Here is a 20,415-nt window from a genome sequence, read left to right as displayed (position 1 = left end):
GATACTATATTGCCCTATTATTACTACATGTACTATATACTACTTGTGGTTAAACTTTATTTTAATGTGACCTTGTTACCATGTAATTACACAAATAATTACTGATTATTACTAATTAACAACATGTACTTACTATAGGGTTATATATATTTTTTTTTTATATTAATTTACAGTATAAACAGTAATTGTTAGTACAGTATTTGTAGATCATGATATAATGTCATACTGCTTTAACTTATAATGATTAAAATAAAATACAAATTTCTTTATTAGAGTAAAAATAATAATAATGTGAATTAATATTGGAATTTGAATAACAAAAAACTCAAAACATGCACACGCATTGAGATAATGAGGCTGGATTCTGTAGGAAAATGTGCTATAATAATAGTAATAATTATAATGTAATAATAATAGTAATGATTATAATGTGTGTTATAATAATAGTCACAATGCAAAATTTCAAAATGTTCTGAAGATTAGGGCTTGGTATTGATACAGATTTCCCAATTTGATTCCGTTTCACAAGCTTTCAATTTGAATTTCGTTTTGATTTCGATACACATGAGAATATTTCAGTTATAATATCCCTTTGGCTTTCATATGAAAGAAAGTCTCTCCCAGCTAATGATGTGTATTATACAGGGGACCTTCTAACAAGGTACAATATGAAAATATTTATTTTACAAATTATTTCTTTAGTTTTTCATCATTTTGGTCACATTTTGGCTTTTTAAAAATGAACAAATCCATTTTTCAATCAACAAAAACACGATTATATTTCATATATACATTTTTGTTACATGTTTAGTGTTTAATTGCATAATTTATTCAGTTTACATTCATTTTGTGAACATGTGCAAAAACTGGTACTGTCTCTTTAACAAAACCGGCATTTCTCTAAAGAGCCTCTGTAAATGAACGCATATTAATGAGAGGGACTTTATCTCATCCCTGCCATGCATGATTAGAATTAAAAATATTTTTTTTGACATTTTTGATCAACAACTTACTGCAAAGAACTGAAAGAGTATTAAAAGAGACATTATTCATTGACAAATCTGTTGCGTGGATCTCGTCTTTGGACAAAAAATATATGGAACAACTTTTGCTCTCGACATGCAGTAAAAGGATCTCGCTGCTGAATACTCCACCACTAAACTACACTATACTAGTGCAAAATTTGGTTGCAGTTGTAAGTGATTTCCTCTCATTGAAGTGGACGGTAGCGCATAGAGTAAATCGAGTTCGCCGAAACTTTGCAACAAATTTGCCACAAACTCATGTCTTTTGTCAGGGCAATCTTGGGATTTAAGAACTGATATCGAGATTGTTCAAATGAAGATCGCGATGCATCGGAAAATCTATATTTTTACTCACCCCTACTGAAGATGCATCATTTTATTTAATGCAAAAAGAAAAAAAATCATAGGATTTTCGGGGTGGAATGTGACCTGAACATGTTTTTGTAAGATTCACCCAGAGAAGTGAATATATTCGGCAACAAAAGATGTCTAAGTGTTAGTAGTGTTCTGTTGCGGTTTGAGGATTTCAGTTGTTCATGATGAGGGAAGTGTTTGTGACAGTGGAATTTAACGGGTTGTGTCAGCTGATAAGAAAGACAAAGAGAAGGAGATTGAAAGATTATCTCATCGTGTTCCTGTCCAGACTAGACCACATGCTTGCAACACCTTGGGACGTCCAGGACCCCTGAGCTACTAACTTTAGCACAATCAGTGCTGCTCCAGGCCTATAGCTTAAAGTTAACATTGAACAGCATTCACAACCCTATTTTACTTCTGCAATGTGACATATTTTATTCGATTGTAAAAGTGGATGTGATGTATCAGAATGAAGCTAGGTGGTTTGAGGGGAGGGGTTGGAAAATAAGAGGTCTTGGTGATGTCACCTGAAAACAAAAGTAGTTTTGGAAGCAATTACATTTTAAATTTTTTGGGGGAATAACACGCGCTGATTCACAGTAAGACCAGGAACATGCGTTAAGAACGTAAATAGGGTCAGTTTTGAATTCATGTTGATGTTAGGGCAAGTCAACAGGAAATAAATGCTTTGTGGTAATGTTCTTTCAAGGCTTTTTGGCAGTACATCTGTTTTTGCTCAACATTATTCTGGTCATTTTAACAGTTCACCAGCCTGTTTTTCATCTTAAATCTGTCATTAATGTAAATATTGTTTCAGCTCTGGTGTTAAAGTGCATAGTACATTAAGTACATCATTAAGCTCCAATACATTACCCCAAAATAAAATAAATAAATAAAAAATGCATTATTAAAATGGTTATTTTTAGAACCAATTCGATTTTTTTTCTTTTACATTTATTGTTTTGATACTGTATTAAGAAATAATCGTATTCTTATTACTGTAATGTGAAAGAAAAATAATTGCAAAGTTGATTTGTACAATTCAAAAAGGACAATTGTAATTATACATCATTTAAAGTCATTTAAAGTATTTGCTGTACAAAACTTTAAAATATGCTGATTAAATTGAAAATAAATTCTGTGTCCGGATATGGTGATGTTAATTACTGAAAATTGAGGGACAATGTTACTGTATTTGTGAATGTAAACTTCATTAAGACTACAATGTCACAATGCAAAAAATATTAATGGTCAAAAACTAGACTTGTAAAATATAATGGATTTAATGTTGCATTGAAATATGACTCTTTCTTACCCATATTGAATTTTTTTCAGGTTTACTATTTCAAATTTTCCTCAAGCTTTTTTACTTCTTATACCAAAGGTGTCTGCTATTAAATGTTTGGTGTGATGTTTCCATGGAAATACAGATTCATGTCTGTCAGATGCATGGGAGCAGCGTGTTTGCTCTTTAATCTAATTGAAATCAGTGTAGTCTAAACAGTCTCTGCTCTCTGTACACTGGAACAGAAAGTGCGGCTTGTTTCTAAAGGTGTACAGTGAAACTTGTGTGCTGATGTCCCTATATCTGATCTCTCTATCACTGTCTTTGCGGCTTTTTTGTGTGTGTGTATGCCTTCACCTCCTCACCTCGAGATGCAGTTGTCCACAGTTGTCTTCCTTCCTTCAGCTATGACACTCCAAATTGTTCTCCTCTTGAACCCCATAAACAGTTCCATTGGTTGAAAAACACAGAACAGTTTGGGTTATCTATTCGTTACTTAAAGGCATGCCATAAAATATCGATTATTGATCGGCACGTTATTATATCGATATATTAACATTAGCGGACATTTAAATGAGAAGTCTAATTTGCGTGCTTTCCAATTCACTCGGTTGGGTTTCTGTTGAATGTCTGGCGTAATAGCGTTGGGAGACCACAAGGGGGTCATATAAGATTTACTGAAGCTGGTCACAAGTATAACAACATAGAACGGGTATTTTAGAGCTCCGTGCACAGGATGCATACACAAAAAAGTTACTAAGGTTTTTGAACTTCAAGAATGAAATTGATGATGAGTTTGCTGGTTAGTACTGTAGTATCCTTAAAGTACCATGGAGTGCCATGGTACATATCCAAGTATTTTTTTATTTGTGTGAACAGGATGTGTGCAGATTATTTGTGACTTTCTTTGCAAACTTTCACCTTGCTCTTGTCAATGAATATAAAACCTTGGAGGTGCAGTCCAATAAATTGATATAAGGCAGTTACTGGGAGTCAGTCTTGCCTACTTAGCTTACTCATGGTGCCTATGGTAACTATGTGTTTTGGGGGGACAGGCTAGATAGAGTAAGGGAGTGATTGACTGTGATTGGCTCACACTGGTCACATGGTCAGGCAGCTTGAGTGTGAATCAGGCAGTGAGCAGTTCACTTGCTGGTGGGTGTTTCACATGGAATAACTGCACAGCTGCAGAGGGAAGTGCCGACTCGTCGGGATAGCCCAAAATGGATATGGCTAACCTCTTTAAACATATCTTCCGTGAGTTTTGCCACTTTTTTCTCCATTTCTTACTTTATCTTGTAAACATAAAAAGTTGACTTAATGCTAAATGTTTTGCTAGTGTTTATATATCTTGAAGTTCTCAGTGGGATTAGAGAAGTTTTAAAGGATTTTCCTCCTCCTGAGCTGGGTGGGAATTTGTCACTAACCCCAACACCACACACACACACTCTGTCTCTCCTCATTTTTAAAACTCTCTGCTGTTTGGAGTCCTTTGGATACACTTCCATTTTTCATGATTTGTTTGGAAACCAAATTTAAAGGAGTAGACATGTTGGCTTGGAAATGTCTCCTCCCCCCGTCTGTGTCTGTTAGTGGAGCAGCTGTGCGGGCAGGACTGAAAAACCTGTAATTGCACTTCACACGCACACAAACACACTGCAATCAACAGAGTGCAAAGAACTTCAACTCTTGCTTGTGCACACAAACTCTCGTTACACTCTACCAGAAATGTCTTGCCCAGCACAATGCTGCTTTAATCAACTTTTACTTTGGAAACCTACAGTTTCTTCTCATACCAAGATGTTGTTTTTTCTGTAGTTTGAGAGTTAAAGGAATAGTTCACCCAAAAATTACAATTCCGTGATTACCAACCCGCATGACTTTCTTTATTATGTGGAACACAAAAGTAAAAATCTTTGAAAAATATTTACAGAGCTCTTTGCATAAAATGACAGTTCATAGTGACTACGGCTGTCAAGCTCCATAAAGGAAAAATGATATTATAAACTATATTCTAAGTCTCTTCTGAAGCTATACGTTAGCTTGCGTCTAGCCTGTGTTCGCATCCAGAATAAAAAAAATGGTGTTGCAACTAATCAATAAAATTGCTAATAATCAATTAAACTAATCGACAACTAATTTAATGATCGAATAGTCGAGTATGTGCACCATACACAGAGAAGCCCTGTCTGTGGCGTCACTTTAGAGTAGTAAAAAATGTGTTTTCCTTGATTAAAACTCATTTGAAAAATGGCTGAAATGAGTTTGAAGTGGGGGAGATAAACAAGAAATAAAATTGCCATTTTAATCTGATTTATCACAGAAACAATCTGCAAAATAATAGATTTTTAAAATAACGAATAGTTGCAGCACTACATGTCATGTTTGGTTACTACACACGCTAGAACCAATGTTGTATTGCCATCAATGATGTTGATGTGCAAATAGTATTTTTTATTCTGGACTTCAATACGGCTAGACACAAGCTTCAGTGGATTTGCTGAATGTAACTGAATGTGATGGATGCGACTGTGGGTAAAACACAAGCTTTAGGGGATTTTTGGGGGGGGCAAGATAATCAATGAATAATATACATACGGTTGAAGTCAGAAGTTTACATACACCTTAGCCAAATACATTTGAAGTCAGTTTTTCACAATTCCTGACATTCCCTGTCTTAGGTCAGTTAGGATCACTACTTTATTTTAAGAATGTGAAATGTCAGAATAATAGTAGAGATAATTATTTATTTCAGCTTTTATTTCTTTCATCACATTCCCAGTGGGTCAGAGGTTTACATACACTTTGTTAGTATTTGGTAGCATTGCCTTTAAATTGTTTAACTTGGTCAAACGTTTTGGGTAGACTTCCACAAGCTTCTCATAATACGTTTCTGGAATTTTGGCCCATTCCTCAGAGTCAGGTTTGTAGGCCTCCTTGCTCGCATGTGCTTTTGCAGTTCTGCCCACAAATTGTCTATCAGTTTGAAGTCAGAGCTTTATGGTGGCCAGTCCAATACCTTGACTCTGTTGTATGCTTGGGGTCATTGTCCATTTGGAAGATCCATTTGCAACCAAGCTTTAACTTTATGGCTGATGTCTTGTGATGTTGCTTTAATATATCCACATAATTTCCCTTCATATGATGCCATCTATTTTGTGTACAATCCCTCCTGCAGCAAAGCACCCCCACAACATGATGATGCCATCCCCTCTTTTATTACTCTTTCTGTTCTTTATAGTCAGTTGTTGATCAAAAATATAAAAAAAATAAACATTTAATTCTAATCATGAATGGCACTGATGAGATAAAGCCATTTGAGTCTCTCTCGTAATTATGCGCTACATTAAAGATGCTGTTTACAGAAATGCTGGGTTTCCTTAAAGAGACAGTACCTACCGTTTTTTAGCACGTGTTCAACAAATCAATGTAAATACCTGTAAATAGTACAAATTATGCAATTAAACAATAAACATGTAACAAAATATAATACATGCAATATCATTTCATATTTATTGATTAAATACATTGATTTGTTCATTTTTAAAAAGCTAAAATGTGACAAATGATGAAAAACAAATAAAATATATTTAGTAAAATTTATATTTTGATATTGTACCTAGCTAGTCCACTGTATAATAGACAGCTTTAGCTGGGAGAGAATTAATTTCATATGTAAGCAAAATACAAATCAGTGGTGTTTTTCAAATTTTTGGATTTTAACTACATGGTCACAATTAACTGATGTATGGTTAAAAAAATTCAACTTTGGGTTGAAAAAAAAATAACCTCATAAAGGTTTGGAATGATATGACAGTGAGTAAGTAATGACATAAGTTTTATTTTTGGGTGAATTTCTCCTTTAAGGGAATGCTGTCATGGGGGTTTCCTCACATCAGTGGTCTGCAGTTGTGTGACAGAGGCTCTCTGGTGAAACAATGAGAGCATTGTGTCATCATTACTGCCATAGTTGATTGATGAAGTGCTTATCTCTTCTGGGTTGAACTACTGCATGAATATCTTATTACTTTCTACAGCAGCTAGATCCTTTATGGATTCACTGACATGTGTTTTCAAAAGGCCCGACGTGCCTATTTCAGTACCTGTAGAGTAAAGAACTGTTTACTGCCGCCTGTGGTCGTGGTTTAGGAGTTTAGGTATATAGTTTGTAGTGCATGAAAAATTGAGTATCTAAAAGGAATAGTTCACCAAAAAAGGAAAGTTCTGTTCCATTTTCTGTACAACACAAAATAAGAAGTTTAGCTGATATAGCACACTGTTTAATATAGTAAATAACATAAACATAAAATTGCTAAAAACAAATAATTAACGTATTTAACACTATATTTACTAAATTTCACACAAAACTTTTTTAATTAGTTAAAAATAATTAAAAAAAATTATATTGTATTTTAAATGGTAGATAGCAGTTTCTTCTGATTTCAGTTTAGTCATCAGAATTTAGTCATTTATTTGCAGATGAAGAATTTGTTAATATATTAGGAAGAAGGACATAACAGTACACACAGTAGTCCAGCAAGCATGGATGGCATGTCCACGTTAGCAATCGCATTTTCTCAATAAATACCAAATCAAACCAATTGTACATACAGTTCATAGTGAATGAGATATTTACTCATAGCACAAGTGAAGCGCTTTTACTTTGAAGTTGCACACACGTGCTTGTGCGGATCCAGCACAAGCAGCAAACAGTTTTACTGACAGTTTGGATTGTGAATCAGAGGAACATTTGATCCTGATCCTGAAGTTTTGATTCTGGCTGATAGAATACACACTTCAGAGGACGATATTAGATGATTGCTCGACGGGAAGAAAACGCTGGATTTTAATTACATCTTTTTAAATGAGATATCTGAATATTTGCTAATGGTATATAATAGAAGATTTATTGATATTTGCCTTTTATCATTAGACAATCAAGTTAAAGTTACAGGGAACTGCTGAGGAGAAGCTGTTAGAATACGTGCTTTAGAGGTAAATAAATGAGCGCTCCACAGGATGCTGGATTTTTGTGAGGTTTGTTTATTACATCTGTTTAAATGAGATATGTACATATTTGCAGATGATATATTATATTAGTTTTATTGATATTTGCCTTTTTATCATTAGACAAGTACTGTTGAGGAGAGAGAGGGAGAATGAAACAGGCAAGCACTTTATGAGCTCAAACGCGTCTGCCGCGCGGCTCTGATATATGGACCGTTTAAATGACACGGTGTCTATTATTGTAGTAACACAATTGCACGAAACAACAAAATTATCCTTGACTGGTCGTATACATGTCTCAGTCACTTCAAGTGGTTTTCAGCACCTTTAAGAAACAAATCGGCCAAGCGGGAAAGTTTATCTGCCAATGCCGATATTTAAAAAAGTCATAATATCAGCCGATTTATTGTCCTCTGCTATATATCAGTCGACCTCTACTTAGAGATTCTTCAAAACATTTGAACATTTTGTGTTTCATGGGGAAAAAAAGTAAGGCATGTGGGTTTGGAATGGCATGAGGGTGAGTGAGGGTACATGATGGCAGAATTTTCCCTTTTGGGTGAACTATTCATTAATTTGAAAAAACAACAATGAAACTTTTCACGAGAAGTGTTATGAGCATTCTGCATTCTCTCTTTCTACTCACCCTTTCTCTTTCCTGTCGCTCGGTCTCTGTTTGTAGCGGAAGTGGTCTAATTTGAGACAGATTTCTCCTCAGAGCTTTTGAGCCTGTGCAGGAGGAAGTGAGAAAAACCTGGATTGTTGATTCACTGCAGCGTCAGCCCATCCGTCTGTTTTTCTCTACTTCCCACTATGCCACTTACTTTTTATAAAGCCTGTCAACTCTTCCTCTCTGGTGGAAAACAACACAGAATAACTTAATTTTGTGAGAGGATAGCGCAAAACTGTAATCCACATTTTTGTGCACAAGATGAAAACAGGAAGTCATAGGTGAACTTTAGTAGAGTGTTAGATGCAGTCAATTAACAATTTTGTTTCTTTTCTTTTGGAACATGAAAAGGGAAGTCTGAAATTGAAGTATTGAAATTGAACACTATAATCAAGACATATTTTTATATTTTTACTCATTAGGGTTGCACTGAAATTTTGACCAAAAATTTGAAGTATAGATACTCTAAAAATACTGGTATCGGATAAGTATTGGCCCATACCGAGAGTTCAGGTATCGAAACCGGATCGGGAGAGAAAAAATGGTGTCTGTGCATCCCTAAATTATACGGGTGGGGGTCAAGCACAACTAACCAGGCTCCAGGCTTGCAACACACTCTCAATAGAAATGGCTGAACATCAATGCAAATGGATTCAAAAGCAAAAAAGTATTTTTGTATATAAATCATTGGATAAAAGTGTAAATGTGTGAAAGTTAAGATGATAGAATAGCTTGCAAATATTTGTTCACATTTTTGAGAATTAAGTGAGAATAGCACTCTTGCCACCAAAAATGTACTGCTTTGAGACTTAAATTCATAGATAATTATTCTTACAAGATATGTTTGGTTTTTAATATAAGTTAGATGGCATTTATTGCATAAAGTTGATCACCGGGGAAGATACTCTCTATTGTGTTCAGTAAGGCACATATAATGAGAGTAAACAGGTCCAGTACACAAAATATTACCTACACATTTACATAGACACCAGAAAGTGGGTTATTGCGAGAAAGCAGCATCCAGGTTGGCATGCGACTCTTATAAGCGACTCTTTACTCCCGTATACACGCGCAACTTTCTCCACAGCAATGTAATTTCACTGCAATGCTTGTGTAAATAACAAACATCTGAGGAAGACTTCGCTATTTTATTCTCTGTTGCTTTGTTTTATTTACAGATATTCCATAGTTTCTGTGTTTGTTTTCTTAACTTTGCACCGCAACCTGCAGAGGAATTGCACTGTAATAGTGGGTTTTCCTTCTTACGTAAAACACAGTAGGAGCGCATATAATTGAACGTGTCATATAAGTGGGCCGTCAATATTTTACATTGGTGTGTATAAATGGGTATATTTTATAGTGTACAGTATGTGCTTTTCACACTCTACTCTGAGAATTGTTGAATTCTTTCATCTGTGTTGACTTTTATTTGGCTCCATCCTATAACATGTTATCTGGTCTGTTCATGCACATGCGCACCCTTCAAACACCCATCAGAATTCTGCTTATGCATTTACATGGTCACATTAAGTTGTGTTCTTGAGGAGAAACCTGTGTGTTAGGTGGGCTTTCTCTTAATCCCCAAGGGGTGAAAGGAGACCAGCGTTCTTGTTTACATAACGTTTCAGAATGTTGCTTTCTGCAAAAACCCTGGAATAAACAATTTTAGTTACATCAAGTGCATGTAAACATGGTCACGTTTTAAAAGACAGCCACAGTACATGGTAACATGACTCTAGTGTGATTTAAAATTGCTTGCTAACATTGTTTGTGTTATCCAATGTTTCAACTGATGACGGAACGCCAGTAAACCCTGCAGGCCTCAATCGCGGTAATGTTCGCATGATACCAAAAAGAGATTTGACATGACTTGAACAAGCCGTCGTGTTATTCTGTCCATGATTAGACGTATGGAGAAGACAGAATTGAATATCTGCATTTAAACAAACTCTTCTACATGTTTGGAGCACTAGAGTAGCCGAACTGCGGCCAACAAACATGCTCGCTCTGGTCCGATTATAGACTGTGGTCCATTCTGACATGTGATTTCGATCTCACCAAAGCAAAAGTTAGTAAGTAGACGTACATGCTCTTATTAATCACGTCTCAGACTTTACAAATATACCTTATATTTTGAAACGTTGCTTCAACTTTCATTTTTAAACCGGAAGAAAGAAACAAAAATTTAATCATGGCACTTTCCCCTTAGTGTTAAACATAACGAGTGCTATCATGTGATATGCAATGTCAACATAACTGTTAACATCTAATTTTTGAGGTTTCATGACCCTTTAACGGCAAGTATCATAGTGTGACAACATGTAAACATGTAGACATTATTTTATTTATGCAAAATACAGTTTCCTATGGTTCTCTTTTGTTTTCTCAGTTAAATATGCCCTGGACATTTCTTTGGATGAATCGGTCTTTGCATTCCATTATCAATGTTGTTGAGGATATATATAAAAATAATTTTTGAGGTCTCTTTCTTAAGTTTGTTTTTGTCTTATTTGTACATCAAGCAAGTGTTCTGTTACACAGACAGTAAGATTGAGGCGGTTGCTGCACTTTGTGGTTTACAGTTACTGCTGCCGGAGGGCCATTGATGTCTCGGCTCTCTTGAGTTGAAAGAATGTCTTGTTTTCCACTCCTCTTTGAGCTCAGCATATAAGATTAGAAGTAGAAGTGATTCTTTTTTCACTGTTTTCCTCATTTCTACATTCTCCATCGTACATGCTCAGGGGTGTATTATAAATATACCGAAAGCAAGTTTGTTAAATTTTCAGATGGTACATTCTACTCTGCCTTCTCTGTGTGTTGTATGCAATCAGCAAAAGTTGCTGGCAGCTATATATAAGCTGTCTACCTTTTGTCACCACTATGTCACCACTCACCTTGGTAGTCCCCGAGTCAAGGCAAATTGGTTTACTTGGCAGCCATTCTGGGCCATTGGATTACCATATAGATACCATCACTATACCATAGTACTGACAGAGTTAAGGGTTCTAATGAGTTTTTTACTCAATTCTTTCTCTTTGTTATTTGATTAATTATTGTTAATTAGTCAGAGACCTTCTAAATAGGTACAGTATGAAAATATAAATTTTACAAATTAGATTTTATTAGATTTTTTTATGTTTTTGGTCACATTTAGCTGTAGTATTCCATCAATAAATATATTATATTGCATATATTATATTTTGTTACATGTTTTATTTTTTAATGCATAATTTATACTATATACAATTTTTTACATTGATTTGTAGAAACATGCTAATAAACGATACTTACTCATTAAGAAACCCGGCAGTTCTGTAAAGTGTGTCTTTAAATGAGTGCATATTGCAAGAGATGACATGAATAGCTTTTTTACCTCTGTGCTGTTCATGAAAATAATTACATATTTGTTTTGTTTTTTGATCAACAATTGAGACATTTTTATTCAATGCCCAATGGATTGCGTCGATTTTGTCTTTGGCCAATCACTATTTAGTGAAATGTGAACATATACCAGCCAATGGCTAATCACAGGCATTTTAGTCATATAGAATGAAATTTGGTCTTCTATGTGAGTGATTTACTCTCATTGTAAAGAGTTGTGCATATAGGAAAAGATCGATCTTAGGATTTAAGAATGATATAAAGACCTTTCCAATGAAGATGCATCACAATATCTATATTTTTACCCAGTCCTAGAGTACAGCACTAATATAGCAAACAATAGGATGAACAGACCAGAGGAAAATACTAATTTAAGTCAGCTCATGTTGCACTCCGAGGAAAGACTCAAATGGAGAGGAAGTGGAGGAAATCTGTTGGGCGGGCTAATGGGAGACTGTTTTTGATGGATCAAGTTCTGCTGAATTTTAAGCAGTTTTACTGTTTTTCTTTTCTTTCTTGATGCCAGTTTTAGGGAAATTAAATGAGCTTTTATTAGTAATATTAGAGAGAGGCAAATAAAACAGACATTGATGTGGGGGCTTTGAGTTATGGCTAAACAAAAGTATTCGGCTTCCTTCCTGAGCATCCTTCGTTCAGGAAACACACCATGATTCCACACAATGTGTTTTGTTCTATGAGCAGTAGATCCATAAACCCATTCTAGAACGTTTATTAGTGGTTGTGGTGATGTGGGTGTGGCTGAGTGACGTCTGTGGAGAGCGAGGCCAGGAGGAGAAGAATGGTAAGGATTGACACCTGTGGGAAATGATATCTTACAGCTGTTTTGTGTTTCAGTGAGAGCTGGAGAGGGATAAAAAGGGTGTCCAGACTGCCAGAGTAGAGAGGAAGAGACACACACAGCAGTGATCGAGTGTGCCATTATTTATGTTATGCTGAAAAGCAGGAAAATTAAAACTCATGTTGGATTGTTTCTAGTTCTAGTATTGTTCTAGTATTCAGAAAAAAATAACAACTATGAACAGACATCCCACAATGCACTGGAATGATCACCACACCCAGCAATCTCCTCCATGGGGAGGGAATGAGTCACCGACTGTTGGGGTTGGGTCACGGACCCTGCCGACAATTCTGTCTTGTCTGACCGTGTTAGGTCCAGCCAAATGGGCTGGACTGGAGGATTACAGGGGAATATTTGACCCTGAGGCCTATTGAACATGTTGGCGGGTTTGGCGAGTGTTTGTGAATAGTGTTACCGTGAAGGAATGTCCTCTTGGCAATGAGGTGTAACAGCCCTATCAGAACCTCAGAGGACAGATAAACACACATCCTCATCATCACATGCATTACCAAAAAGCACTGTGGTGGTACAATCATTGTGAAACAGTGTCATTTTATTACTATAATACAGGAAAAAAAGCTGTTACAGTTATACATTGAAAACAATGGGAATATTAAAAGTTCACATCCAGACGTGTTCCGATAATGAGAATTAGGTGGTAAAATGTGTTTAAGTGTTCTGAAAATAATATCACGATGCAAAAAAATGTATGGTCTTAAATGTAGGCTTAATTTTCATTATCCAAAATACAGTTTAATCTATTTTTTGTTTGATATAACCAGGACATTTTTTTTACATGTTTCATCACCCACCATGGTAATGAATAACAACCATACACCGATCAGCCACAACATTAAAACCACCTGCCTAATATTGTTTAGGTCCCCCTCGTGCTGCCAAAACAGCGCTAACCCACATTTCGGAATAGCATTCTGACATGTTATTCTTCTCACCACAACTGTACAGGGCGGTTATCTGAGTTACCATAGACTTTGTCAGTTCGAACCAGTCTGGCCATTCTCTGTTGACCTCTCTCATCAACAAGACATTTCCATCCACAGAACCGGCGCTCACCATTTTTTGTTTCTGGCACCATTCGTAGTAAATTCTAGAGACTGTTGTGCGTGAAAATCCCAAGAGACCAGCAGTTACAGAAATACTCAAACCAGCTCATCTGACACCAACAATCATGCCACGCTCCAAATCACTGAGATCAAGTTTCCCCCATTCTGATGGTTGATGTGAATATTAACTGGAGCTCCTGACCCATATCTGCATGATTTTATACACTGTACTGCTGTCACACAATTGGCTGATTAGATAATTGCATGGATGATTGTTGGTTCCAGACATATTGGTTTGAGTATTTCTGGAACTGATAATCTCCTGGGATTTTCACGCACAACAGTCTCTACAATTTACTCAGAATTCTGCCAAAAACAAAAAACATCCAGTGAGCATCAATTCTGTGGACGGAAATGCCTTGTTGATGAGAGAGGTCAACAGAGAATGGCCAGACTGGTTCAAACTGGCAAAGTCTATGGTAACTCAGATAACAATTGTGGTGAGAAGAATATAATCTCGGAATGCTATTCTGAGATGCGGGTTGGCACTGTTTTGGTGGCACGAGGAGGACCTACACAATATTAGGCAGGTGGTTTTAATGTTGTGGCTGATCTTTTTATTAATTTATGATGATATTTACATGGTACTCCAGAAGAATACTGTGGTATTACCATGGTATCCCTGTGGAGAAAACATCAGCTTAAAATAGCCTGAGGTGGGTTGCTGGTCTTAGTTCGCACCAATCTGGTTCAACTAGTCAGGCTGGCCTAGTTTAATGGTTATGGAGGGGTTTGGGCACTTGAGCACCAGCTAAGACCAGTTATATTTTAGTGTCCTGAAGTCCAAAAAACATGTTACTTCCGTGGTGCAATGCACAAAAAAGCATTGTAGGACCATGGGATTTTTCTTTTATCAAGAAAGTAGGAAAATATAGCCTTATGCATCCTTCTACAGTACCTCTACATTTTATGTATCAACATATAGGAATCATTCAACGTGAAAAACGCAACCAGATGTGATTTCATCTGATTAGTCAAATCTGACAACTGAGAAGCAGGTGAAACCTTCTGAATTTACCCTTAACTTATCTAAAAGGAAGTCACCCAGTTTTACTGTATGCTTACTCAGGGGTTAAAAGTTAATTGAGCAAGAACATAAAGCATTTCCAATGGCCCAATATATTTGTCAAAGCTGAAGACCAGTGGAATTCATTCTGAGCTTTCGGATGCCCTCAACTGCCTACTCAGCTGCTCAATCTGATTGCGCGGGGACAGACGCATGCAGGAAACAAACATGAGATGTTCAAGCAATAGTAACGGGAGGGTTTCGTTTTCCATTTGTGGACATGTTGGTGCCTGTCAACCAAGGTTGTGTGAAACGTTTAACGGTATGAGTGCGACATGTCTAGATATAAAATAAAATAAAATAAACTTTTCTTAAAGAAGGAATTCAGATGTGTAAAAAATGCAACAAAAAGGCAATTTCAAGTTAATTGTTAAAAAAGCCAATGATCTGCACTTAGGTTGCTTCACTAGTCGAAAGGTTATCCACCTAAAAAAACATTGGATTAGTCAGTCTACATGGTCTTAACTCTAGAAAGCTAAATGTGTCCCTCTGTCAAAGTCTGTGGGATTTTCTCAACTGGTGGGCTAATCTGATCACTTTGAAAATTAATAGCAAAGTAATAAGTGGGCTCTCTGGACTTGGGACTGTAAATAACACGCTGGAACACCTTAGCAACTGCATGGCAGCGCCCTGGCAATCACCTAAAACACCATAGCATTGTGTAGGTGGGTTTTGCATGGGTAAGCTCCATACATTTTCTTTAGAAATCTTCAGTAAAGATGTAGTTTTTATGTTGCATTGCCACAGAAAAAAAAGCATTTCTTTACATTAGCAGAAATATCAAGAAGGGGGGGGCAAGAATACTCAGCTTGGCTTGTCATGTGATCTATGAGTGGTGAACAGTGGTGAGGACATGATTGGTTGTTTGTGATTGAGTGGTTTTGGTTCTGGAACGGCACCCATGTTTACTAAGAGATGACACGTTGTTCAGGTGCGAGCTGTTAGCTACTGTACCCTGTCAGTGTGAAAACAAGCCTCACTGCTCTGTAACATTTGTTTGGGCAAGTTTCCCTATCACTCATGGCCTGCCTGTTGGTGCCTGTATCAAACTACAATGCTCTTTGGTTTCACAGATAATTTTGACAAGCATGGAATAAGCTTAAACCAGCCTACAGTGATTTGATAGTCTTGGCTAGTCTCTCAGACTGGTCAGGCAGGTCTGCTGGTTTTAAAGGGCCACTTGACAGCTGGTAAAGCTGGGAAACAAGGTAGACCAGCTTAAACCAGATACGACTAGCAAGCCATCTTAAGTGAAATCTTGGGTTTAAACCATTGCATATTGTGAGACATTATGTCAGACCGTACAATACACATTGAAGCCAAGACATTGGTCCCAATCTTACCGATAGAAAGTGTTGATGGTGTATTAAATCTCATAGGGCCATTAATGAAGCAGTGCAACACAAAAAGATTGATCACAAAGGCAATAAATGGACTGGCGGTAAACGTCACTCCAAGCGATCAAATACTGCCGATTTTACCCTACAACATGATGAATCTAGAACATTTGTTTCTGGCAGCAAAATCGTGGCCAAAATCGTACAGTGGGATCCTTGCTTTAGGCTGGTTTAAGCTGAGTTTTCAGCAGGGAAATGAGGCTGACTTCATTTCTTAGGATGTGTAAGTGTTGTGAAATGGGATATTTTTGAAATGGTCAGATATGCAGTAATCATCATAGTACCACTTATATGTTTAATTTGCAAAAGCTCATGAAATCGCTCTGTTCCTATTGTGCTGCCTACCTAGACAAGGTATCGGGTGCACTCCTGACACAATGGCTGTTCCAAAAGATAGCTATCAAAATTATGTTTTGGACAAATTCCTAGGCAGGATCCCATCCTTCATTAGTTAAGGGCATTAATACTAACAGTGATTGAAATGCTAAAGTTTAGATTCTGTGGTATGTTTTACTATTTTGGTTTTTGTTTTGCTATTATCCAACTGTATCAGATCAATGATCATGTGAGCTTCACTGTCTGCACTCCCGTTGAGAGTCTCTGCATTGTGTCGCTGTCATTGTTACTTATTTAATGTAAAATTGCCTCTTTGATATAACATTACTTCCAGTCACACAGTCGCATGTTATTGACCAGCTACTTGCATGGGAGGCTCCTAACGGTACTTTCTTTTGTTTGAATGCAGGGATCGGTAAGGTAAAACGGAAAACAGGCATGCGTGAAACAGCCTCCAACTCGGACACAGACTTCTACCCGGACAACAGCGAACGTCTGTACGACCTGAACCTTCCTGCACTTGTTAAATTCAGCTACACAGCGGAGCGGGAAGATGAGTTGTCGCTGGTTAAGGGCACAAGGGTCATTGTCATGGAGAAGTGTAGTGATGGCTGGTGGAGGGGGAGCTACAACGGTCGTTCGGGTTGGTTCCCATCCAACTATGTGACGGAGGATGCTGATGGATCGGCAAGCAATGACTCTGCTGGTCTGTCTGAGAAATTGGCTGCTGTTCTTCATAGCACAAACGGCAATCGAGTACTGCACACAGTACAGGCACTCTACCCGTTTAGCTCGGGCAACGATGAAGAGTTGAATTTCGAGAAGGGGGAGGTAATGGATGTTGTAGAGAAGCCAGAAAACGATCCAGAGTGGTGGAAGTGTCGCAAAGCCGATGGGCAAATGGGACTTGTGCCGAAGAATTATGTCACTGTGCTGCAGGAATCGCACAACTCAGCCAGCATGGCCGGGCCACCCACACCTGACTGTGACTACATTGAGCCTTCATCCAGTGGACGCTTTGCCGGCAAGCAGTGGTACTACGGGAAGGTGACGCGTCATCAAGCAGAGGTGGCACTCAACCAGAGGGGGACAGAGGGAGACTTTCTTATCCGGGACAGCGAGTCCTCAGTAAGTGAAGAGAAATGCTCATTCTTGTATACAGAACTATGATAGTTTATTCCTCATTTGAGGGCATTTTAATGACTGGGAAATTGGTAAATTGGTAAATTTGTAAGTGGATTTGGCAGTGAATGTCATAGATTCCCTTTTTTTTTACTTTGTAATTTTTGCAATAGATCTGTTCCAAAACCTAGTGAGCTACCTACCTAGACAGCATTTTAAGGCCTGAAACATACCTATGCAAATATGTAAACTAAACAGCTTATAGCTGCTTAAGCTCAATTTTATCTGTTGTTGTGTTCTGAAATGCGTCTGACTGCAGTTCATTACACCATAGAAGTATCCATTCTCAGGGTTGTCACAAGGAGTGCTATAGTGGGCATTAGCATAAAATATCTTATTCTAACAAAGGAAGCAAATTGGCATCAGACTGTATAAAACTAGCACATTAGGATTGGTTGTCATTACTGATAGGACTACAGACTAATTTAAGTGTTTCTGATTCACAATTGCTGTTTCATTGGTCAACAGATGGGGATTGGTTTAGTTAGAATACTTAACTGCTGCAAAAATACATTGCAAATAGAAACTTTGACAGAACAGGAGTAGACTCAAATGGAGAAAAGATAGCTGCTTATGTAAGAACAAAGTGAATAACTTGACATTCAACAATAAATTAGCAAATTTTCTTCTCTCTTTCCCTTTATTTTCTTTAGCCCAATGACTTTTCAATATCGCTGAAAGCTCAGTTCAAAAACAAGCATTTCAAAGTCCAGATGAAGGACAACCTGTACTGCATTGGACAGCGCAAGTTCAACTCAATGGAAGAGCTGGTGGATCACTACAAAAAGGCACCCATCTTCACCAGTGAACAGGGTGACAAACTCTACCTGATTAAGGCTCTTGCTGCCTCCTGATCCCGGTCAGAAGACTACCCAGTTAACAAAGACTGTACATCAGGACAAACAGACAGACAGGGAATATCAAGCATTCCATGAAAGGGAGGTACAGGGAGAGAAGACAATTGACTCCTGTTTATTAATGTAGAAACTTGCTATATATATATATATATATATATATATATATATATATATATATATATATATATATATATATATATATATTCTTATCATTGGTTTATTTCAAAAATGTATTGTTATTGAACTTCCCTGCCAATTTTTTAACTGTTCTCCAAACAGATAAGGAACTTCGCTCAATTTGTTTGAGAGGTCTTGAATATTGTCTGTTTCTGCCTGCATTGCTTGAACTGTGCAAAACAATTGATATTGACTTTACCTATTATATTTAATAGGAACCAATATTTCTGCAAAATGCTCAAACAATAAAACTTAGTGACCAAAATTTACTTATTGACAAGGATATGCAACAAAATTCAGAATTCTCACTGAGAGATTGGGGGGAAATCATTGTGGGTGGAAACTTGAACTGTAATCGAAAATGGAAGTGACCGCATGTTTCCAACTTTAATTCAAGCTGGATTTAAGCTCTAAGATTCTTCAGTTATTGCCTAAGTAGCCTATATGTGGGTGAAGTCTATACGAGGAATACAATTACAGAAGTTCTCCTTCCCTGTCAATCGAGATTGCTGCCAAACTTTGCGGTTTGCTACTGTTGTCATCAAGCCTTGACAATGTGTCCTAAATCTGTTATCCATACATCTTGTACACTGTTGACAGCAATCATATTATGCCTTTAATATGATATTTCCCCATTTGGAAGGTCTTAGCTGTGATTGCTGTCTCCTACTAGACAATTATTTGAATGAACGCAGGAAAGGTTGCAGGTCATTCAAGCCTGTAATGCGATGATATAGCTGAAGATTCAAGATAAACCACACTGGTGCACGCAACAGGTCTTTTTATGATTCTGTATTTTACTAATAAAGTGGCCTTTTCTGTTTAACGTAACAATTCAGTGTTGTTTTCGTTATCAGTGGTGGTATATTGGTTTGAAGCTTAATCAGGTGTTAACCTTCTCTTTGTTTTGCTTTGCACTCATTTGGTTGACAATAGCTCAAGTTTTCAGATGTGCAGATGCGTGTTGAAGCTCGGAAGGTCAATGCAATTCCATTATACATCATTTGATTCACTGTCATCAGTTTGAAAGAAGCACTGTGAGCTCAGGGTTCAAGGAAGAGCCTACTCTGCCTGGCGATCAAGATCCACCATGTTGCTTCCGTATATTTTTCATCAGGTTGATAAACGGCTGAGTGTGTTGAGAGATGTTCCAATGGTATATGTAAAACCTGGAAGATAAGGATATTTGTGGAGGATCACACATTGGAGAGGACATCTCCATGAGCACGTTTCTGTTTTAAATTGGAATAACATGGAAGTCCTTTCTCAAGAATGGAGGAGGGTAATCTTCTGGGCTCTTCTCCAGGGGACCATCACTATGACCATGATTACTTCCCCAGCTGTATGGAGCCATACTGGGGGCGAGAGTTGAGGAATGGAGATTTTTTGGGGAGTGTATGGAAAAAGTGCTGAAGCATGCAGACTTTGGTTCTGCAAATATTAAGGTTAGAGTGGAAATATGAGATTACGGTCAATAATGTGAAGCTCAATGCAGGGAAACAAAGTTGAGTTTGTTGTTTATGGCAGTTGTTCTCACATTTTGTTTTTTTTATTTTTGAGGATGAGTGTACATCATGCAACATGTCCATGTTGGCATATTCCTAATTTGGCTAACTTCTAACAAAGTGATGAACGAATTTGCCCCCCAACATATTGGGTCGAGATCCACCAGTTGAGAATCACTGGTTTAGG

General features: G+C 37.3%; 1 protein-coding gene across 3 annotated transcripts in view; it reads left to right on the top strand.

Annotated features, from left to right (window-relative positions):
* The window catches only part of LOC127634494 (cytoplasmic protein NCK1-like), a 68,441-nt gene extending 49,766 nt beyond the window's left edge, over positions 1–18,675 (top strand). For 2 of the 3 annotated variants that reach the window (XM_052114080.1, XM_052114081.1), the window contains 2 exons: positions 16,917–17,635; positions 18,343–18,675. In XM_052114080.1, the coding sequence (XP_051970040.1) occupies positions 16,917–17,635; positions 18,343–18,543 (920 nt within the window). In that variant the 3' untranslated portion in view covers positions 18,544–18,675. Of the gene's footprint in view, positions 1–3,824; positions 3,925–16,916; positions 17,636–18,342 lie in introns of those variants that run through there. The other variant, XM_052114082.1, reaches the window with a different exon arrangement.
* The last annotated feature ends 1,740 nt before the right edge of the window (positions 18,676–20,415 follow it).

This window comes from Xyrauchen texanus, chromosome 41 (assembly GCF_025860055.1).
Source record: "Xyrauchen texanus isolate HMW12.3.18 chromosome 41, RBS_HiC_50CHRs, whole genome shotgun sequence".
Lineage (NCBI taxonomy): Eukaryota > Metazoa > Chordata > Actinopteri > Cypriniformes > Catostomidae > Xyrauchen > Xyrauchen texanus.
This window is presented reverse-complemented; position numbering and strand designations above follow the sequence as displayed.